A 23,196-nucleotide genomic window follows, 5' to 3' on the forward strand; every position below is an offset into this window, starting at 1 on the left:
CACGCACAATGCTGCTATGGATGATGAGATCAAACGTCACCGCCTATGAATTCACTTATGAGCCCCAGACTCTACTATTTATTTAAAAGATGAGAGGAAATCAATAACTTTGTCCTAATACATTGAACCTGTTTGATAGTAACACTCTTCTCGTCTCACATTCTTTTTCTGTGGTGTCTTTTAAGGCCATGCCTCAGTTGTTTTTTTTATTTGTCTGAATATCAGGGAACTAAAGTTTAACTTAGGTTCTTCTCTCTGACTGTGTGGCTCATATGTGTTCCCCTTTCTCTGTCAGATCCATAACCGCTATGAAGGCAAAGATATTTCCAACCACAAGAGAAACCTGGTGATTGCTGGTGGAGTGACTCTCTCTGTTATCGTGTCCCCAGTGGTGGCTGCAGTCACTGTCGGTCAGTCTGTTCTGCAACCTGTCCTTCCTCTCTCTCTGGCTTTCTCTCAGATCTAGCTCTCTGGATGACTGGACATCTTTATTGACATACAGTATCTTTGTTAGACTTTGCTGGCTTTGGGAGTGTCAAGTTCATATTATGCAAAAGTCTTGTTTCTCATGAGATGTTATACGAAATGGGAAAGTTTAGGGATATTTAGACTAATTTGACTTGCTTGCGTCAGCAGCAGTGGCCTCCACTGTTGTTTGTTTAGTGTCTTGGCCTAACTTGTCTGTGGTCTATCTGTGTCTCTCGCTTTAACCCCTCAGGCATTGGAGTTCCTATCATGCTTGCATATGTCTATGGCGTGGTGCCCATCTCTTTGTGCCGTAGTGGAGGTTGTGGTGTTTCAGCTGGGAATGGAAAAGGAGTTCGCATAGAATTTGACGACGAAAATGACATGAATGTTGGCAGCGGGGCAGCTGCCACTGGTAAGTTTCAGTGCCTCATCCCACTACCTCTGCTGACACCTAAAAGCAGCCTTGTGTTTTATGGCAAACAACACAATTTGCCTTTCGCTGTCTGGTAGACCTACCGTGTCCCTGCCCAATTCATTTGCTGTTGCTCTCAAGTTCATTTTCACAGATGCTTTTATATTTCTTCTGTGAGACAAAAGGCCTACAGTTGCTTGGAAAAAATACCCTTACCAGTTCCAAATTTTAATAGCAATCGTATGTTTTGGGTTTTTTTCCTGTATAGACACTACGTCAGTGGCAGACACCAGGAACAATCCCAGTATAGGTGAAGGCAGTGTTGGGGGTCTTACAGGCAGCCTGAGTGCCAGTGGCAGCCACATGGACCGTCTGGGGGCTATCAGAGACAACCTGAGTGAGACAGCATCAACCATGGCCCTGGCTGGAGCCAGTATCACCGGAAGTCTCTCTGGCAGTGCCATGGTCAATTATCTAAACAGGTACCAAAAAACAAAGACATGCCATGGGATTTAAAAATTAATGCAACTTTCGACTTCATGGTGCTTTCCTGCCTTGCCTAAATCTTCCCCTTCACATGTTGTCAGGCTGGAGGTGCAGGCTGATGTACAGAAGGAGCGCTGCAGTCTGAGTGGTGAGTCTGGCACTGTCAGCCTGGGTACAATCAGCGACAACGCTAGCACCAAAGCAATGGCTGGATCCATTCTTAATGCCTACATGCCTCTTGACAGGTGAGCATCATTTTCATCTGAATAAACCAGGTAATAGTGTGTTCATTGCACATTTCAGCGTTAATGTGGTTTTGTGCAGCTGGTATACCTCTAAAAGTCCGTAGTATGTAACAGATGCTGTGAAATGCTGAGTAAATGTGCACCTGTGGCATAACAAAATGTAGACACTGAATATTACTCTGTACAACAACATGGTTATGTGTGAAATAATGTGGACCTTTAATTGATATTCAAAGAAAAATATTTATCAAGCACATCAGTTATCTTTTTTTTTAAAAACAAGACTACGGATGACAAGACTTTGCAGGCTCATTTTAAACTCTAAGGTTTAAGCATGCACCTTGCACCTGCACACACATATGCAGTATATTTCTTGAAGTCTTACAACTTCCTGTCCTGTTTCTGTCCTCCTCCCTTGTTTCAGAGATGGGAACAGTATGGAGGTCCAAGTTGACATTGAGTCCAAACCTGGCAAACTACGTCACCACAGTGGCAGCAGCAGCGTAGATGACGGCAGCCATGTTGGCCGCTGTGGCTGGACTTGTCCCTCCAATGGCTACACCTCCTCAGAGGGCAAAGGTGCCTCAACTAAGTGGGCCAAAGAGGCATCCTGTTCCTCCTCAAACAGCTCGGGGGGCAAAAAGAGCAAAGGCAAGCTGCGCAAGAAAGGCGGTGGAGGCACCAAGATCAATGAAACGCGTGAGGACATGGATGCTCAGCTGCTGGAGCAGCGCAGCACCAACTCCTCAGAGTTCGACTCTCCTTCACTGAGTGGCAGCCTGCCATCTGTGGCCGACTCCCACTCCAGTCACTTCTCCGAGTTCAGCTGCTCTGATCTGGAAAGCATGAAGACGTCCTGTAGCCACGGCTCAGGTGGAGGCGACTACCACACACGCTTTGCCACCGTCAGCCCTTTACCTGAGGTGGAGAACGACCGCCTGGAGACCTGCCCCGCTACTTCATCCTCCTCCCAGGGACAAGGAGCTGTCATCACTCCCCACTCTCCCACCTCTACCACCTCATCCCTGGGTCATGGCGCAGAGCTCTCCCCTCTCTGCTTCATCACAGAGGAGAATGTCAACCTAGTGTGCCCCGCTGAATTGGACTCTCACAGCAACACTGGAGAGCTGCTAAAAGAAACCAATAACAACCACCCCCAACCACAACAACAAGCTCAAACCCAGCAGCAGCCCAAGAACTCCTGTATACAGACCGATATATAAAATCTCAATACCTTAAGTGCTGCACTGTTTTATTTAACATCCTTTCCTCTACTAAACTAACAATCATAGCTTACAGTTTATCCTGCATTTTCTGTTATTCCCTTGTAAAGGGGTAAAGGGGAGATGTGTTATTTTTGGATTTATGTGTGTCCACAGACAGTCAAAAGGCTGGTGGAAGTATTAAAAGGCTTCTAAAGTGCAGCCGTGCGAGAAACACTAAGATTGTGAATGCTGGGGTTTCTCCCGGTGCGACCCATAGACTGCTGACACATTTTTGACACTCACTTTCTTGCCACTTGTAACAGAAAACAGCCCACTGATTTGGTTGCTGTCATTTTGATCTGTGTTGGTTAAAATTAAACCACTGTGCCAGTTTTGCTCGTATATGATTTTGGCTCTACAATGTGGATGCAACTTCATGCAGGAATCTTAAATGTTTCAGCTTTCCAGAGGTGAACTCAAACAGGGACCAGGCAATATGATTCACTATTTCCTTGTTTTATTTTTCCCAAAGTGTATTAGTAACAGAGGAACCTTTGCGTTCTTGTCTGTATTTATTATTAGATGTTTTGTTTTATTCCCCCCCTGGATGTTTGTTTGAAATGAACTCTCTAAATGTATAATTTTGAGGCCTGGGCTCAATATCCTGAATCATTTTAGCACTAAAATGGACTTGTAACACAACTGAGATTCTCTTTAGAGGGATCCAAACATAGCTGTAGTCCCATTGTGGAAGATGCTGCTTGACAGCTCTTTAGCAGCTCGGTAACCACTGAGTTAGACCTGTGGCCTAAAACTCTTGAAGGTTGGTTTATAGTGCTAAGATGACTCAACCGGGTCCGGACCTTATTTAGCTCTGTGGAAAGCTTGGGATGATACATTTGGTGGGGAAAGGGTGGGTGAGGGTTGCTTTGATTTGAGAAAAGGTCTCTGGAAGGCCATGGTTGTCGAGATAATGCTGAAAGTCAGTATAATACATTAACCAATGGGTTGGTCAATTCTGTGAAATTGTACAAAGAAAATGTTTTTGTCCTGTTCAAAGGTGATTTATTCAGTCTGATGGTTTCGTCTCACTGAGTAAGAGAGAGCTTTGATATCTTTTGTTGTTAACTCATGGTGCCTTCAAGAAGCTGTTTGTGTTCAGTTTGTCTCTCTCCAATGTGTCTTCTAGATTCCAAACAACGACTCATTATAGATTGCAGAATGTCTGTCTGTGTTGGAGGGGTGCTCATTCACATGCAGAACATACTGTGGTAGACATGGTAAATGAAGACTTTTCAATTGCCTACCAAAGACAGCACTCAGGCTCTTGTTAAATCTTATACCTTTGACTAGTCAGCTGTAGACACAGTATTGTGCATCCTTTTTACACCATGGGTATAAATGAAAACTAGACCCAGGATTATACAGACGTACAGACTGCTGTTTCCTACATGCTTCACAAATGCTACGCAAATAACTGAGGCTGCACAACAGCCCAAGGCACCTGCACTGTTACCTGTATTTCTTATTACATTGATGTTCTGCAATGCAAGGTTAATAGGGATACATATAATAGGGGTTACCTTCCCTATTGATTCGTCCTGTGATTCCCGTTTGTGTTGCCAATCGGTGCTGCTGAGCAGACTTGAAGTCAAATTCTTCTTTTATTTAGAGTGTTTGCTTAAGCCTGTGTTTACTGCTCTGTGGTCCGCTTTAATGAGACCACTGAGTTGGCTCAGGTGAACCTCTACCAGGAATGGTATTTTGACCCAGGTCTGTTACTGAATGAACACTTAATTAGGTTCTATGGATTAGGCTTCATGCTGCAGTCCTCCCTGCATTAAAGCAAAACATCGTTTTGTTCTTCTTCCTCGGTTCTGTTTCTCATTCTTAACCAAAACTCCAGTTTCTTGATCCTAATTTGAACACTAGTGCCAGATATAATTTGTAATTTGTGCAGAACAGCATAAGGTATTTGTATATTGTTTGGTAATTTGCTTTACTATATGCGTGTAAATGCATATCAAAAAATAAAAAAAATATGAACTGTTTCCAGTTTCTTGAAAGTTAATACAAATACTTTAAGTATTTACAGTATTACATCTTTAATAGTGTATTTCTATAACTTCAACAATTATTTACAATCATTATAGCACACAGAAGAAACCCCCCATAGTTTTCCAGTTTATTGAATAGCCCTCTGAGAATATGGTGCACATTTTTTTTTACAACTCTACTGAAACATACAGTTTAAACCACAGTGAAGAGGAACTGTGGATTATATAGAATTATTGCCTCTTGTCCCCTAGTTTGTGTCCCTGACTGGGTACATTCATGTAGAAGTGATAAAACATTTAAAAACAAAGAATGGTTTGAATTCAGGCAGTCCTCAATGGTGGATTACTGGAGTATTCAACATCTAATTACTTAACATGGAAAGAATGACGTTAAATTAGCAAATAAATGACACATTCCAAACAAATATGTGCATGAAGCTAAGTGAATATATGGATGATTTACAATTCATAAATCCAAGCCATGAAACAATTTGACTGAAGCTACAGAATGACATCAGTGCACTTTCTCTTTTGGAGTATGTGTACACTCACAAAAACGCAAGTCAATACCTAGACTGAAATCCAAGGCACACATCTCGTAAAGATGCTGCTTCTCTCCAGTGAGTTCACATCTGCATGTCCTAAACTGTTGTGAAGATGACGGTGCAGAAGAGTGTTGGCTGGCAGGTTAGTGTGGTAAAGGATAAAGTGAATGACCGTATGCCATTCCAGATAGAAAGGACACAAGCTCCTGCCTTTATCAGTGAATTTATCTTAAAACACAAATCTGCTAATTGCATAGATGAATAATCAACAGAGAGCACATAAGGTCTTGTATTTTTTTCCTATAGTATTGTCAGTAGATACCAGTTCAGCAGACACTGTTATCATACTGCACAGAACAGCAATAAGACATCATGCAGGCTTATTTCTTAGACAAAGATAATACAGTACATGTGGCCATAATAAAACTGTTACTTTATCTTATGGGTGTGTCCTGCAGCAAGGAACATCTTAATTAACTCAGGAGCAAATAGGCTAATTTGCTCGTTTGCTACCTGTTATTTAGCATGCACTGAGTAGCGTTTCTGATCTTAGCTGGTATGTGACTGCTGCTCTTTTATCAAATGAATGAGTTCAAAAACTGACTGGGTTCAAGGACAAGCTCAACTGAGCTCAGTTGCGAGAACACAGGCCTGTAGTGACAAAATGCACCTGCCTGTAGGGGGAAACTTTCCTGTAGTCTTATATAACATTGCACATTAGACCCTATTTATCAATACACTAAAGTGAAAGGTCCACTGTGCCCCACTGTCTGGTATACAAAGCAAATGGTTAGTGGTTGTACAAAATTAAATCTGCATAGCAAAATGATCTGGAGAGAAAAATAGATTTCTTATACTGTCACACAAACATACAGGGATCAGATCATTTACAGCACAGATCAGAAGAGTGAATCTGACTCGGTTCCATTGTATTGCTCTGGGGCAAATTCTGCAGCTTCCTGTCTTTGTGTACTCAGTTCTTGTGCAGTGTTTTGCATAGATCCAAGAGTAGTGGTGCAGCAGCTCATGCAGCAGGGAGCAGGGGCAGGAGCGTCAGATGTATTTGTTGGCCAGATTCTGAACATCGTTTTTAGTGAACTCTGTGCTCTCCACAGCTGAGAGATGTTCAAACAGCTGAGTCATGTGGCGACGCTCGTCCTTCTCCAGCAGCATCAGTACAACCTGCAAAAAGTGTTTAGTCATTTATTACCAAAGTCACAGCTGCTGGGGACAGTAGACACATTACTTGTAAAATGATAAGAAGTTGTTAAATACAATAGTTACCAAAGTAACATATTTCAATCTAAATCCTATCTTACCGAGAACCTGTCGGCAGTGTGCAGATGGTTGAGATGTTGGTAGACCAAGTTGGGGTCTTTCTCCAGTAGGTGTGAGTCCAGCGCCTGCATAATGAAGCTTATAGTGTGTCCATCCAGCTGGCTGCTTAGGTACTGAGGAAGCACCTCTGGTGCTGTGGAGGCCAACAGTTCAGCGCAGGCCACTGTGTTTTTGCTGCAGCGAGCTGCGTTCAATGACTGGCCGAAGTCATAGGCGGTGGTCGGCTGGAGATTGGTGGTGATGTTCTCGCCTCTGCAGTTGGGAACAGCTGTTGTGGCCTCGTCATCCTCAACCTGAGGAGGGAGGTCGATATGGGAGATGAAAGTGAATTTACGTAGGAAAGTTATTTACAGTCTTTGGGAAATCTACAGAATTCAGCGCATTTTGGAGAAATAATTTCACTGGGAGGCAGTTCCTCATTTTTGTTTTTTTCCAAATCAACTAGTCTTTAGCTTTCTCTATTGAGTGATTAAATTTTCTCTAACATCGGATTATTCACAACAAAAGATGAGAAAAGATTCATAGAAACAAGTCAAGATATTTTGTAATAAATCAAAAGGTACAAGACTGCGTGCACATTAAAAATTGACTATGATTCAAATTACACATTCATCAGACACAAAGCTGCAATATTAAGAGTCCAGCACTGACTGTAAGCAAGCTGAATATAATTAGCTTGCTCAATACTTGATTATTTTTTTCTTTACTACAAACTGTCCTGTCTGAGCAGCCTACAGTTTCATTTGAGATGCAACTATAATCTATGTGGTTGGAAAACCAGAACAAGTGTCAACCAGGGGCATTTTGCTTTGTGACTGATGAATTCACCCCAAGGCCATCAGGATTCCCCCAGCTCAGTGTTAATATATCTATGAAGGTTGGAGTTCTGAAGTTTAAATACTGGTAACTCAAAGAGTATTTCTGAAATATGTATGGCACTTGAGTTGTGGGTGCAGAAAGAGGGGTATGACATGCAACAAAGGTCCCCGACAACAATCACACCAGAGATGTTACAGTCACATGGTGCATCCCACTCTAAATAGGAGCACTGCGTAGGAAGCCTGGCTGAAATAGTTATCAAAAAATACATGTGTTTCCACCTCTGTGATGGGGACAGTCTTCCTGGGTTTGGCTGGTGAAGCATTGGCGAGACTCTGTCTGAGCAGCACTGTCACCTCCTCCAACTCCTTCTCAGCTTCCTGCACGTTGGGATCTTGCTGCAGCACTTCCTGTAGGTCAGAGCTGCATGCTAGGTAGTCCTGGTGGAGTGACAGACAAAAATACAGTCTAAGGTATGGAACTAATATGTGAAAAACACACTTTACCTTGAGATAATCTTATGCCCCTTAGATACACTTGTTGGCTAAATTTAAATGCTTCCCTCCAGCCCTCCTATTAAATGAACAACCTCCCTAGTGGCATTAGTCATTAATATCCGGCTCTGTTCACCTTGAGGCCTTTATTGGCCAGGGCTCGTCTATAGAAGGCCTTCTTATTGGTTGGCTCCAGCTTCAGTGCTGCATCACAGTCCTGCTTAGCCTCAGTAAACCTCTCCAGCTTCAAGTAGCACAGAGCTCTGCAAACACACACGTCAACTGATTTATATTTTTGTCATCAGCAGCTAATCTTATTTGATGCATGACTAAAGGTATCATGAGTTTATGAGTCATCGTCTGTGAATCAGATTTGATAATAAAGGCTGAAATGTATGGAAAAATAATTTTCAATCAGAAGCAAATCAGGCAAGATAAAACCTTAGGACTCACAAATTCACTCTTACAGCCTCTTTTCTAAATGAATAGCTGTCAGTATTTTCCATGTAAATACACATGTCAGCAGCTGTGTGGAGGTTGCATTTGGGTGTTTGCACTGGTGTGGCTGTAAATACAAGCCGTTTCCGCAGCAGAGCTCAACATGCACACGCAAACACCAACATACAATAGAAAATCTTTAATGTCAGCATCAGTTTCCTCTGTGCCATGATCAACAATCTACCTACTACTGTGAAAAAGAAAGAGAAGAGAGCAGTGTTGGACACAGAAAGAAGAAAGACCTGTCTTCCCTGGAGTTGTCTTTAGATGTAAGATAATATAATGGTTCCTATATGTGAGTTGTGACAAACAGCTGAATCAGGATGCTTTTCCCTGAACCTTTGCTGTTATGTTCCAATTTACCAAATTACAATTACAAATTTAACGCTGGTGACGGGCCGATGACTGGTTGGGATAAGCTACAGGGCTGAAAAAAAAGGCTGACAAAAGAGCAGCTGCGGGTAATTAATGAGTCTGTTTTAGTTTATACAAAGCAACGACGCTTTCTCACATTCCTACTTTGTGAGGAACATGAAAAGTAGCAGAAAATATATGACAGATTACAAAATATCAAACGGTAGCACAGAACAGAAAATGAAAGAGAATACAGGAGTGTCTGTGTTTGTTTGATAAGATAAGAATGAAGCCTCTAACCTGTTGGTGTAAATAGCACACTCATCTGGCTTTAGCTTAAGGCATTCTGTGTACTTTCCCAGTGCGTCCTGGTACTGGCCCTTCTTCACAAAATCATTCCCCTCTTGCTTCAAAGCAGAAAAACGGATTTCTGCTTTCCTCTCTAGAAGACAAAGTAAAGTGGTGATTACCAAACATTGCTTATTCATACAGAGAACAGTTCCTCTCTCCTTTCCGTGAAGCCATAAATCCACATTGACACATGCAATACATTTTAATTGACCTCCCTTTTATAAGCCTGTGCTACACAGACTTAGTTGGAAATTGATGCTGTGCTAGCTGGACGTGAGGCATGAGAGTTAAGTCAGCAATCAGTCACAGTGTGGACTAAGGGCTAATCAATCTGCTGCAGAGTATCTTCTGGGAGAAAAAAAAGAACTGTGCCAGCAGGTCTATTCTTTCATTAGTGTTTAAAAATACCAGCTGTAGCAAAGCCTTGGGAATGAAGAAACTGCATGGTCAGTGAACAGAGGTGGCACATCCACTTATATATAAATTAGACCTTTCACATCTTTCTTCTATCATGGGGAGGAGTGACAGAAGATCAGAACATCAGTTCTTTTCTGCTCCTTACTGTCAGTGTCAAGAGATAATCATACCCTTCAGCCTGGATGCCTTGTCTTCATACCTTTGTATCACATTTGCATTTATTATCCAAAAGATAAATTAAAAACAAATTTACACAGGAGGTTAAAAAGCTGTAGGCATGTGACTTGCTCAACCCTTTAATTGCACATAGAATATTCTAGAAAATATTTCCAATCCTGATTGAGACTAGTAAATGTAATCTAGTTTTTTTGGGGGGACAAACATTAACAGTCTTGACTTTTTTAGAACAGACCTGCATCTCTGGCTGCCTTCGCTGCTCGAGCCTGGAGGACCTCTGCGCTGGGGGGCTCCTCTCTGCGGTGCTGCTGAGCAGACAAAGGCACCAGAGGAATATCTGGAAGTTTCTCTCTCCATTCTGAACCGTCCTGTTCAATCAGCAGCCGGGTGATCCTGGAGGAGGACAAAGAGCTGTTGATATGTAGATATTACACACAGAGACGTATATATTTACGTCTAACAGAAAGTAAGTGATAAAGGAAATATCACTTACCCCTTTCTACAGTTTAGTATGTTCTTTAAGTAAAAATGTCATTGTTTAACTTAAAGATATATATGGACATGTATAAAAGCTTTGACCTCCACGTACTCTGGAACACAAAGCAGCCAGGTGAGTTTAAGTATTACGTAACAGAAAAAGAACATGCAGTCTCAGGCCCATAATTAGCCTCGAGCTGGAGCTGCTTTCGACCACCAGCTAAATCTGTCGGCCACTAATTAGACTGCGTGTGTTTGTTCATTTCATTAATTTTAATTTAGTCCTCTGACTGTGTTGCAATGGGATTTCTGGATTTAAATGATAGAAAAATAAAAAATGTGGAAATAATATGGCACAGGGCTGATTGAGCAATAAAATCTCCCTGTCTCATTTGTCTTGTTGTGTCCTCCACAACACTTAATAATGAAATGTGTCAACTACAAACACACTTTGTGATACCAATTAAAGTGCTCAGAACTTTTAATAGGAATGCTAAAGCTCATTTTGTCAGTCTGGTGTTTTAGCGCCGACATCGCCATGCTTTCTTCAGCCTTTCAGCCAAAGTGAGAGGTGAAGGCTAATACCTGTTGACGCTGTCATGAGCTGCCTGCACGCTGATGTCTATCTGCAGGACGGTCTTGTAATCCACGTAGGCCTTTTTGTAGCGCTCCAGGGACTCATAAGCCATGGCCCGGCGCAGGAGGGGCTTGAGGGAGAATGGCTGCAGTTCCAGGGCTCTGGTTGGTATAAATAGATACGATGAGACAGGAGCAAAGGATCAAATCTGCTGCACTGCCATAAGTAAGGGTGGAAAAACAGTGTGTCTGGACACCTAGAGTGAGAGTCATTATATTTTTTAGGTGTTTCTGTGTTACATTAAACTGTTGTACAACCTAATCTTTCAGCAAACTTACAAAGTATTTAAAGGGGAGGTTCCCTCAAGTTATCCCTGAGTTTGCTGCTTATAAAACCACTTCGAAAGAGATTAATTACAATCCCTTACAACACACCCCAGTGCAAATCCCCTCATAAAATGACTGTGATCTGCTACTAAGGCTGCTATATGATAAGGCTGTCTACCAAATTAGGAAGCCGTGTTGGATTTTCAAGGTAAACGCTTGTGAAAATTGTAGTATTTGGTTTCATATATATATATATATATATATATGTATGTCCTTTCACCTTGTGCAGTCCTGTATGCAGTCTTGACTGTTGCCATCTTTAAGGTAGCAAGCTGCTCGGTTAGAATACAGGATACATAAATCCTCTGGACTATCAAGCCCTGTACAAAAAAGAGACAAATATCATGAACATTCTTGGGAAACACAACTTTAAAAAAAACAACAAAACAAAACACATGTATCCTCCCCATAGAGCTGGAATGCAGAATATGTGTAAAGGTGGCAGAATTCCAAATTGACTAAAGAACCTCTCAGCTGGCATAGGTGTGGCTTTAACTCAGATAACTCAGACAGTCTTAATGTTCTCTAATGTGACACAGAGGAACTGCAGGAACATGCAAGTGTTGCTACATAAGGCCAAGGATTATGAGAAGTGAGAGTGTAGTGTCTGTTTAACTGCCAAGCCCACTCCACACTCTATTGAATATGCTTGCTCAATGTAATGCTGGGTACCTGTAATTATGAAGTAAAAACTTTTTTTTGTCTGCTTCAGCATAGGAAGAGTGACTTTGAAAACCACTAACGTAAAATTTCTTCTATTTTAGGCTGATAATGCAAAATTAATTTTAGAGCTGCATTCACAAACACATTTATAATGCAGCAATTCTATGTATTCATGTGCTCACTATTCTCCTTGCTTGGGCTGCAGGTTTTCGAGCTGCACTGTCCTTGTTGCCTAAGTCTTTTGTTGGGACCCTGAAGAGGCAGCAGATCTACCTTTTATCCAACAAAGATAACATGACAATAAATCTGAGTTGCTGTTTTACAAGAGTGACACTAAAAGTAATACTGCAGGACATGAGGCGAAATGTCTGACTTGGTTCCAGGACTGACATGCTGAAACACGCAAGCAAAATGGCGATCAAAAAAAAAAGCTTGCCAAACAACTTTTCGGACAATTCTTTGTAAAACAAAAACAAAACAAAAAAAACACTTGCCTGGCAGGAATTTAACTGAGTTGTCATCACTATCACAGAGTTAGGCAAATCAGACAGGCCTGTACTGTATGTTCCATACAGAGCAACATTCTTCTGCTACACTAAATGCAGTCAGCTTAGCATGCCACCTCATCAGATGAAATGAGATTATAGATGATGACACAGTGTGGCAGTGATGATGATGTCTCAGCAACTGCTCCCACTTAGTGAGGTTACTGTGACAGTAGATCATGTACAGTATGTTACAGTTCTAAACTAGAGCACCCATATACAGACCCAAAGACAACCCTGAGATACAGTATTGTGAGTCTCTTGTTAAGTTTTAATTCTGTGGAAATGTACTTTTTGGGAGACAAATGAAATACTGCATGTTTAAATGGTTTAAATTAGTTCACTTCTATTGTCATCAGTGCTCTGATCTTAAATCTGTTTGCACTGCATGTATTCTTTCCCACAGTCAGTTAGATAAATGATGTCAATGCCTAGTCACTTTTGCATCCACAAGCACAGTTGGTAGTGAATACATCAGAGCAGTCCACAGATAGACGGAGGCCATATGTTTGATAGTGGATGACCCTGACAAGCAGCAATTCCTCTCCCGCCATCAACCGCGCACCCTCTCACTTTCTGTGAGAATTATAGCTGCTGTCCTACAGATTCAATTTCACAGTGAGTGGTTAGCGATCATGTGACTTGGACAGACCTGAGCTGAGAGGCTTAGCGCAAAGCTAAAACCGAAACACTGTCCCTATACACCACAACAGCCACATTGTGACGCATCGCTGTAGGCAAAAAAAGTCAATAAATGCACACACAAACGTTTTAATGCCGTTACTAAGACTGTATATAGACTAATGTGGACTACATGGACTTATAGATGAGGACATTTCTATTGCTTAGATAATATTTATGGATAGGTAAGAATATTTTTCATGATGGTTTTCATTTGTAAGATCCTACAGTGTGATAAAACAACAAAAAAATACATAAAAGCTCTTGAATGATAACTGCAAGGTCATGACCTTTGATTTAAAATTACATTGGCCTTTTACAGTATCAAGAGCACCGATGATTAAACACCATACAGAAATTTATTTAAATATTGTGATAAATGAAATAAAGAAACATCAGTCAGTTCAAACATGTTAAATTTGCTTCTTGTTACAACATGACATAATGATGTCAGCATAAATGTTTACTGACATGGAGGCACATAGTTAACTTCTCTCCAGTGTCATGTCTGCCGTACAAATCATCCAAATCTCTTACACACTAATGGACTGAACTACCGGCCGCCTCAGAATATTATAAAACAAAAACACCATCAACAACGAGGACTCTTCAACCTTACCTGAATCTGTATAGCCCTGTATGGCTTGTGAGTATTTTTCCAATGCATCGGCAAACTGTCCGTTTTTAAACAGCAGGTTTCCTTCATTCTTTAGCCGGGCCAGAGGTGGGGGCAGGGCTCCACATGGGGCATCAAGGTTGACAGTTTCTGCTGCATTTCCTCCAACGGGAGTTCCCTTACCACTGCTGCTCTGATCTCCCTGGACTGAAGCTGTTGATCCCCTCTTGCTCGATCCATTAGCTACCTTTTCCTTGGACTCTTGTGTGACTTTGTACTTGTCTGAGCTGCCTCCTTTGCTCCTCCAGTGTCCGTGGTGGGAGTTGTTGGACTCGCTGTGTGGACCCCCGTCCCCTCTGCCGTGGGGCTTTTTTTGAGCGTTACCCATGTCTCCCCTTTCGGCAGGAGTAGCTGAGCTCTCCTCCCCTCCCACAGGCTGGCTGGGTTGAACCGGACAAGCTGGAAGGGAGAGGGAGGGAGGGGAGACACAGAGGGAGAGACAGAGAGAAGGGGGAGACACACCCACAGGAAGGAGTCAGCAGTTACATCACAGTGGGGGAGGGTTGCCACACACGACACAGAGCCACTTCAAAGAGGGAGTTCCAGGAAGCAGTCACTCTGAGCAGTGAATTACGAAAGCGTGGGTGGGGGTAGGGTGGAAAACACACATGCATGCATTGTATGTCACGTTACCCAGAGGGACAGGGGGAGTTTTCTCTAACTATAGCAGGGCAGACAGATGAGTATGTGATTAAAATGACTGCCCTTCTATTACCAGAAATGTTGAAGAGGGTAAAACCCTTGCCTGGCAGCTACAGCGGAGGCTAAATCAAGCACAACTACAAAGACAAACTACAGTTTGATATAAACATACAGGTGATTTAAAATATACTTTGAGAATATTCTGAAAGGGCATACGTAAAATTTCAATATTGTATTTTATGTTCAATAAATTAGTGCATGCCTTGCACTAGATGTTTGAGGTCAAATGATAAAAGTACTTTTTTTTTTGTATTTCTTTACTAGCTATCTTGTTCCTTAATCTGTGATATATGATACGAATACCAGTATTTCCATGATAAAGTAAACACATGACATTCAACAAACCGTCCTGCCTCTACCTGAAAAAAAATAATCAAATTGAATTTTTGGGTAAATAAAGAAAAGTGAAGATTTAAATCAATGAAGATCGATTGTTGGATGCACTCAGGGAATTATAAATGGTCATTGGCTTGTTTATAGTCTCCGTGTCTGTAAATCAAGAATATTGCTATTGATTGTGTAGGGACTAGAACAATCTCACCAGTCTGCTGTGCTTTGGTCTTGTCGTTACTGTTGTCATCCTCCTCTTCTACCTCTTGGATGAGGATTTTTTTGCCCTTGCGTTGCTGCTCTGGTTGACATTCACTCAGCTTGTTCTCAATTTGAGACAGAAGTTTCTAAACCACAAATATTTCATACATGAGAATTCGTCAACAGTAGAAAGCCATCTCAATTCCCTTAAGTAGGTCAACAAAGGGGACACATTTACTGATACCACAACCACCCATATACTACTAACCTATAGTGAACGGCCTGCTTACAGATGTAAAGGGGACATATTCTTCCTATTTACCTCTATGAAAGTCACACACAAATTCCACAATATTAAAAGGCATGTAAACAATGTCCTCATACAGGACAACTAAGCAAAGGCCTTCTAAACTCAAACTCTGACACAGGCCTGAGGAAATCTACATTATTCTCCATTCACGGAATCTTCTCAGCAGCTGTTATATGCCTTCAAAGTCCCTGATTTGTACAAATACAGTGACATCTAGTGGACAAAAGGTCTACTGTCACACAATTTGCCATGTGCTTCTGTCACCCACTGTGGCTGCAGTGTTCTGTGGCTCTTCCCTCAGCACCATCCTCAGGTCTTCAGTGGCCATTTGGAAGTTGCCCATATGATTATAAACAGTAGCACGACGTAACAGAGCTGATGATTAGACAAATATAATACATTATATATACACACATTAGTGATAAGTATTCGAAGTTACAAATATAACATGCAAACACATCCAAAATTTACAAGGTTTAAGTAATGCTTCTTTTTGCAAACAATGTTAAAAATGTAGAGAAAAAATGGGGCACCTTTCATATTTCCTGGTTCTAGCTCGAGGACTCTCTGGCAGTCTGTCATGGCACTGTGCCAGTGCTTGAGATTGATCTGTGCCTGGGCTCTGTTGTTGTATGCAGCCACAGTTGGTATAATGGAAAGGCTCCTGTAATGGAATGAAAAATAAAACAGACCTTTCTTTACAGTGAGGTTAATGTACAAACACTTACAGCACAGTAAACAGGAATGAAATCAAGCTACAATTAAGGATATGGTCTACTTTTAATGGCAAACAAAATGATCCCCTTAAGAGATGTAAAGTGCTTTCTATAATAAATGACTTGTTTTAAAGACCTGACCTGGAATAGTATGCAACCGCCTCCTCATAGTCGTTTGCTCTGAAAGCCTCATTGCCTTTGTCCTTTTCACGATTTGCCAGTAGGACCTTCTCTTGTTGTTGCAGCACTGGATGTATTGCAGAGGAGACCAACCACGTTACACACATAGCCACACAACTGAGGCCTACTTTATGCTTTGCAATTACCACAAAACAAGTATGAGTTGCTATTTATAATACATTACTTGAGACATCCACTTTAGTCTTGATTTTGGGATTTCCTGTGTTTATAATGGTTGGTGGATCAGTGCTAATCACATTCTCATCTATTTTTTCACATTGTTTTTCCACATCGAACCTGGAAATAGAGTGAAATATCTATAAGTAAAGGACGATAGTGAGCATAATGACACTCTGGACCAAAATCAACTCTTTTTATTGTGAATTATTGTAATGAAACAAGCTTAGCTCAGGCCTTCTTAAAAAAGTGAAACATTTGGAAACCTTTTATTACTATGCCTGCAGCTGCTGTAACAGCATGTTCTTTCTTCTAAATATAACAGACAAATGTGGAGACAAAATGACTCACTTGTCCCATTCCCGATAATTGCGTGGTAGGGCTCTTTTTGAGGGCTTCGTTCTTCCTTTTGGAACTGAATTCTGTGGTACAAAAAGGCTTAATTTTAGTATCTGTCAAGTATACATACATGTATATTGTCATATACTGTTATAAACTGTGCATGGTTTAAGGTTATTTTTACCTGACTAAGTGGAACAAAGCAACTGGAACCTCTTACAGGCGCCATATTTTCTTTCACCAGAGCATCAAACATTGCCTGCTTTTTTAGTGAAGTCTCAGCCTTTTTGGTTTCTTCTTGCCATGTCTGTAAAGAACAAAGTCCTTCCTGTTAATAATGTATGACTTTAGATAAACAGTCAAGAAGTGAGTCACATTTATAATAAACAGATGCCAATTTGTACCTTCAACTCATCAACAATTTGGCTCCACTCCTCTTTAGAGAGGCTGGCTGCTGTGGCTACAGGACTTTCCTTCCTGAGAGTTCTGCTCCTTGGGTCCAGTTTCTCCAAGTGACTCTCACAGAAACTTATCAGATGAGGATAAATGCCCATGTCACCAGACCTTTACACAAAGTAAAAAAAAAAAAAAGTTTTCTGAAAGTCCAAATTCAATGAAACATTTACAGTAACATTTATCAGACTGTACTGTGTCATGAAGTGCTATATCATCCTTTTGCAAATGGTGATAGCTGACATATATATTTTTTTCTTGCTTACACATTTTCCCAGCTCAGTGGTGAATCAGTAAAAAAAACTTCAAATGAGGCTTAGTGAATTATCTTAATGGAGAAAACCTCACCACCAACAAAAAGAAAAGAATATTTACTAAACATACAAAACCTGTTTTGCCTCTTCAATAAGACAACAAGCTATGCTATATGGTTTGTACCTCAACACTCCCAAGATCTTCTCCAGATATTTAACATCTTTGCATTTTTCAATGTAATCATAGTCCAGGTGCTCCACGGGGACCTTCCCACCGCAGTCGACGGTGGTGGGCTGGCTTTGACTGGAGAAAATCGCCTCTGCACTCATGCCTGGAAAGAACTTCAGTTTACTCAGTTATCACGTTAAAATAATTGCAGTATAGATAGGAGCCAATGTAGCTTCAAATGACACGTTTTACTAGATTGCTGAGCTTATCTAACCAAACCTAACTGGTACTTTAAATAAAGTTAGCCTGTCGGACAGACTGATAAAGAATTAAGTTAACGTTTTTAGGAGCTAACGTTCAGGTAAGACATAGTTTTTACTTGGAAAATTGTCCCTCTGAGTAAACAAATGCAATGTTAACTTAACCTACGGCAACAAAAGTTAGCATGAAGGAAAATGACTCGACCTGCTGTTGTTTGGCTCCTCTGCACTGGGGGTCTGTTGCTATGGTAACCACACACGGAAGCCCGGCCGAGCTAAGCGGAAGCACGTGACGCCGTCAACACAAGGCTCCAAATTTAAAAACGTGGCAGGCTGGTGCTTTAAAGGTGAATATGTAGCAAACAGAAACAACCACAAGGAATTAGCGGTGGCCTGGAACTCAGCCAGAGGAAACAACATCGCCGAACGATTCTACGGTCTTTGCAGCTGACTAGTTTTATCCTAAAGTAAGGGTTTCGTGTATAACTTTATGTTTAACGCTAAACATTATATCCATATGCAATTTACGACGCTGCTAACAATATGCCTGGCAAACCACAAACATTACAAAGCAGTAGTTGTGGTTTTAGGAGCCTAACGTAACTTAGCTAGGTGATATATCGTCAGTGTTCGATATTATGTTTAATCAACAAATGACTAGGCGCAGCGTTATTTGAAGATAAAGAATTAAGTCACTGAACGGCCTCCGTTTTTTCGGTAATTGAGTCGCTACTTACAGTGCGAGGCTAACTGTTCCAACAAGAATGTTTGTGGTAGCCGAAAGCGTTGTATAATGCTTTTGGCTTTTATGGAAATTGAAGACTTTTAGCTTGGCCTCCGACGCAATTTTATTTACATCCATTTATGGCGAAATTTGCACTTCGTTTGTGCTAGCTAACGAGTGTCACTCGTGGCCTCGCTATTTTAACTGTTAATCAACGTTAAAATCAATGTAAATTAGAGTAAAATGGCTTTGGAGAGTGTTGCGAATCCCCAGGGTACATTGTCAGCCACACAGCCGATGGGCTCGGTGGTTTTGGCGCCTGCACGTCTCTTTGTAGCGGCATCACCGAGAGCTCGCGACTGGGGACTTAAATCGACAACACGCACTCTCATAGCAACGGGGATGAAGCAGCTGATTCTCTGTGACGCAAACCCTGAAAACGATGAAAGACTTTTGCGACATTTATTACTTGACTCATCTTTTATCACAAAGTGAGTTCAGCGCTGCACCCTAAAAACAAGACTTGAACCAGACAGAGACAGCATTTAAGCTAGTTTAGCCTCGTTTAGCTCTTATATAATGTACCTCTGATAAAGCACAAACTGCCAGACAAACTAATGCTGTCAGTGGTACTTCAATGTCTCGTTTGTTATCCTGAAGGAGACTTTTTTTTTTAAACTAATTTTTGTTGTCTGCAGGTCACTTGACGTCCTTCTTACTTGCTGAATTCTGTGTTTGGGGCAAAGACCCAGGACAAGGAAAATGCAGTGCACTCCTGAGTCAAACATCTACCTTGAGAGCTGCAAAGACCAGCGCTGTTATGATGACTGCTCTGACAGTGGATACTCAGGTTTATTCCAGAGCCCTCGAAGCATCGTTGGAGTTGACTCCTGTAGATCCTTGTCTCCAGTAGAATTAAATGAAACACCTAAAGAGAACCTAAGGCTTTCTGTCACGCCTGAGGAAAGGATAAGACAACCAGCCAGATTTTTGGGCAAAGACTCCAGGGGGTTACCACGACCATCGGCAGTTAGCTGGTGTGAAACTCCAAAAGTATACAAGAGGGATTCCTCATTGCGACACAGACTTGTAATGTACCAGCCAACCACAGATGTAAAAAATGACAACCCAAGATCACCTTGCACCAGACGGGCTGAATCCTCTATTAGTGTCAGGTCTGAGAACTGGCTCAGTGCATCATTCGACTCTTTAGACATGATGACGGGAACTTTAGCATTAAGCACTTTAAAACTAGACCAGGATCTGGCACTGTCTGGTAGGAAACGTCGTCTATTCTTCACGCAGGTGAGAACCTCCACTTTGGAAGATGGTAAAACCAACTCTGGTCACCTTTCGAGTTTTGAGAGAGGAGTTTCGCTCACATACACAGATTTCAGTCAGAGCATTTCTGCCTGTGATCGTCTTCATATAAAGACTCCAAGTGTTAGCAAATTTCAGCCTGTCTCATCTAAGGAAAACTCTCAATCACCAGTCAGCAGTGAGACAAATGACCTGTTTGAAAGCTCAAGTGTCTTGTGCACACCATCATCCATGCATACACCCAAATACATCAGGTATGTGCTTCTTTTTGACATTAAACTTTTTACATTTTTGCTGTAAAATTTTTCATCTGAATTTTTTTTATAGAAACAATGATTCAGAAAACATGTCTGCATTAATCCCCTTCTATTCCTGGAACAGGTCTGTGTATGAGGACAGTGGTTTCAGTTCCCTGACCCTTGATAAATCCCAAGATTCATCAGTGGACCACGATGGGTCTTTCCAGGAACTGCTTCTCTCTGGCTCCAGAGGAAACTGTGAAACCCAAAATGTAGTGGAGGCAAAGCGACGCTCCCGTTTTCAGCGCCAGCACAGGCTTTCTACACTTAAAGAAGGTGGCTCTCAGTCTGAGGAAGATCCAGCAGACACAAGGCATCAACATCCTTGTCCCAGCCATTCTAAAGAAGATGAGGTTTTTGCTGATGATGCTACCCCTTGCAGTGTCCTTAATGTTAAATGTGGTAATAGCATTTATTCTGGTGGTTTGGCTGCAGCAAAACAAGACTATACTACCCCACTTAGAGCTACTACGACCATGGCAGAAAACATGACCCCTCATAGTACAGATCCTGCTAATTCAGATATCACTCCACACAGGACAAGCCCAGTTGATCTCTCTCTGACTCCAGCTTTGCAGCTGGTTCATGCTATGTGCCAGCACAAAACCCAAATGTTTGCTGGCCAAAGTCCAAGCCTGATGGAGCAGCTGAAGTCCACAGCAGCATTAGTCGAGACTCCTGTGACATTTAGGACCACTATGCCACTGGCAGGGCTGATCGGCAGGAAGATGGGCCTGGGGAAGGTGGACATTCTCACAGAGCTTAAGAAGAGGAACCTTAGACACATCCTGGCTGTCATACTTGACAACCTGAACTCTGAGAGTGTCTACAGGTGATGAATTTATGTTTCCAACAACGTTTTGTCATTACAGTAAAATATTATTCACTTTTTTTGGTTGCAATTACCATATTTACTATCACACCTTCCTGACCTACAGGCTAAGTCACTTTATTCTCATTTTGTCATTTATTGAAATAATAATCACTTTTTATTTTGGAAATAAATAAAATCAGACATAAAGAGCAGTCTCCTGTATAATTTATGACTGATGCTTAGCTTTGACCAATGTACATTACACTGTCCAAATTATGTGTACTCTGTGGCAGAGTCAGTGTAAGAGTGATAGCCAATGTAGTTCTTAGTACTGAAAAGTAGCACAGTTAAGTTTTCAATCAAATAAGTTTTGTCTGTAAAGTTTAGAAGGCTGAAAATATTGGTATAATGCATGCGTCTGTTTGTTTTGACAGGTGTGGTCAGGTGTGCAAAAGCTGGAATCAAATTATCCAGCAGGACAAACGAGCTCGCTTAAGGAGGAGAAACCACCTGAGTGAAGTGGAGGCTGCTCTTGAGGTATGAAATATTACATGTTTATCACTATGGTTGAATATGTTTCATGTCAGTGTGAAGTTCTTTGATATTCCAGCTTTTTTGTGCTTCTGGAAGATACTTGATGTCCTATGGTAAAGGAAAAACATTTGCTATCATATTTACTATGTGGTCATCAGTGCTCATATAGAGCAGAAAAACATGAGTTTTCTATGTAATGTGGACCAGCGTGAAGTATCATGGGATTGATTTGTGTTCAGCTTGTCAATGTGAATATCAATTAATTGTAAATAATAGTCGATATGACACTGAACTTTTTGCTGTTGTCTCATAGCATGGGGGTGCTGTCCACGTCTCTGATGCAGAGACCCGAGTCGCTCTACTTCAGAGGTCAGCCTTGAAGACGGTTCAGGCCCAGTCTAGGACCTCCAGCTACTGCACCCCGCAGTTCGGAAGTCGAGCTTTGACCCCAGTACAGCACACTGCCTTACATTCAGGCAGCAGCAGCAAACGGGATAAATTTCTAGAAGTGAGTTACAAAACCAAAAGACTACATATTTGTTAACGTATATAAACGTTCTATACATTTTGTGTAGTGAAAGGTAAGGTTCTTAATTGCAGGAAGGGCAATTCACACGAAACGCATACTGAAAGTTATTTCAAATAACTTTTTTCTACTTTTCAGGTTGCCAAAACCCTCTTCAACGATGAGTGCCTTAAGCCTTGCCCCAGATGTCAAAATCCTGCAAGGTGTCATTCAGTGAAACGAGAGGGTGTGTGCAGCAGAGCTGACTGTGGTTTTCAGTTTTGCACCTCATGTTTGTGCGCTTTTCACAGCTCTAGAGAATGTGGCAGTCAGTCTGCAGGTCGGCGCAAGAAGGACATACTTCTTCCAGGAAGCGCTCAAAGCAAGCGAAACGTTAGAAGACTATGAGTAGAAAGTGTTTTTTGTTTCTGTTTGCAATGACAAAGTCGCTTGAGCATTTCTTTTCTTAGAAATGGTGAAGATGAAGTGTAGCACCAAGGAAACTGATTAGTGGCTGGTGTGTGAGCCATGTCTGTACTCTTTAATGTGTATTTATACCTGTCTATGTACCTTTTTTCCTCCTTTTTTAACAGTTTTTCCTTTTATGTTTTTAATTATACATGTGGAGGAGGTCTCACCAGCACATACAAGTGTTTCTTTTTGCTGTTGATGTATTTTTCTATACACTGACTGTACAGAATGTTTTTTGGAACTCCTGAAATTTTTAACTTTTACCAATGTATTTCCAGATCAGCTTTAAAATAAATTTGGGATTGTTTTTTTTTTTTTTAAATGTTTGTCTTTTGTCATCTTTGTAAGAAGTACCGCATAAACAGTACAAATGAATTCTTTAGTCTTCGGCACCATCTAGTGGTATGAAATGTGTAGCAACAGTGTCACTCTCACATTTAACTTTTATTACATGTAAAGTGATCTTGGATACCAACGTTATTGTAAATTATTTGACTAATTTACAATAATGTAATGTTGGGGGTATTGAGGTAGAACTACAAATTTGCCCTGGTTTCTCTCTGGTGC

The 23,196-nt window shown here is 41.3% G+C and overlaps 3 protein-coding genes across 3 annotated transcripts in view; 2 read left to right on the forward strand and 1 right to left on the reverse strand.

Moving 5' to 3' along the window:
• LOC103364815 (E3 ubiquitin-protein ligase RNF19A) overlaps positions 1–4,867 on the forward strand; it is a 28,489-nt gene extending 23,622 nt beyond the window's left edge. The window contains exons 6-10 of the mRNA XM_008292076.1: positions 296–410; positions 719–880; positions 1,149–1,362; positions 1,468–1,611; positions 2,036–4,867. Of these exons, the coding sequence (XP_008290298.1) occupies positions 296–410; positions 719–880; positions 1,149–1,362; positions 1,468–1,611; positions 2,036–2,834 (1,434 nt within the window). The 3' untranslated portion in view covers positions 2,835–4,867. The remainder of the gene's footprint in view (positions 1–295; positions 411–718; positions 881–1,148; positions 1,363–1,467; positions 1,612–2,035) is intronic.
• A 117-nt stretch (positions 4,868–4,984) lies between these two features.
• spag1b (sperm associated antigen 1b) lies at positions 4,985–17,863 on the reverse strand. The gene is made up of 18 exons (XM_008292087.1): positions 17,718–17,863; positions 17,231–17,390; positions 17,011–17,133; positions 16,839–16,909; positions 16,495–16,607; positions 16,272–16,377; positions 15,948–16,078; positions 15,683–15,789; positions 15,115–15,250; positions 13,815–14,270; positions 11,527–11,626; positions 10,929–11,081; positions 10,102–10,259; positions 9,222–9,363; positions 8,206–8,332; positions 7,857–8,015; positions 6,738–7,049; positions 4,985–6,600 (listed from the first exon to the last, which is right to left on the reverse strand). Exons 1-18 carry the CDS (start codon positions 17,861–17,863, stop codon positions 6,472–6,474), a joined length of 2,829 nt encoding a protein of 942 aa, XP_008290309.1. The 3' UTR covers positions 4,985–6,471.
• A 1,585-nt stretch (positions 17,864–19,448) lies between these two features.
• Positions 19,449–22,937, forward strand: fbxo43 (F-box protein 43). Its single transcript, XM_008292098.1, has 5 exons — positions 19,449–20,260; positions 20,388–21,137; positions 21,554–21,656; positions 21,967–22,161; positions 22,318–22,937. Exons 1-5 carry the CDS (start codon positions 19,449–19,451, stop codon positions 22,564–22,566), a joined length of 2,109 nt encoding a protein of 702 aa, XP_008290320.1. The 3' UTR covers positions 22,567–22,937.
• Positions 22,938–23,196: the final 259 nt, after the last annotated feature.

The sequence above is a fragment of the Stegastes partitus genome, unplaced genomic scaffold, assembly GCF_000690725.1.
Source record: "Stegastes partitus isolate 25-593 unplaced genomic scaffold, Stegastes_partitus-1.0.2 Scaffold18, whole genome shotgun sequence".
NCBI lineage: Eukaryota > Metazoa > Chordata > Actinopteri > Pomacentridae > Stegastes > Stegastes partitus.

Bases quoted from the DNA above. Each gene is read 5' to 3' on its own strand.
- spag1b (XM_008292087.1), bottom strand. From the start codon at position 17,863: ATGAGTGCAGAGGCGATTTTCTCCAGTCAAAGCCAGCCCACCACCGTC. The intron at 9,364-10,101 runs GTCTGTTCTAAA...TTTGTCTTCTAG, and splicing joins GAAGGCAGCCAGAGATGCAG to AGAGGAAAGCAGAAATCCGT. The intron at 7,050-7,856 runs GTGGAAACACAT...CTCCCTCCTCAG, and splicing joins AGACTGTCCCCATCACAGAG to GTTGAGGATGACGAGGCCAC.
- fbxo43 (XM_008292098.1), top strand. From the start codon at position 19,449: ATGCAGTGCACTCCTGAGTCAAACATCTACCTTGAGAGCTGCAAAGAC. The intron at 21,138-21,553 runs GTGATGAATTTA...TTGTTTTGACAG, and splicing joins AACTCTGAGAGTGTCTACAG to GTGTGGTCAGGTGTGCAAAA. The intron at 21,657-21,966 runs GTATGAAATATT...GTTGTCTCATAG, and splicing joins AAGTGGAGGCTGCTCTTGAG to CATGGGGGTGCTGTCCACGT.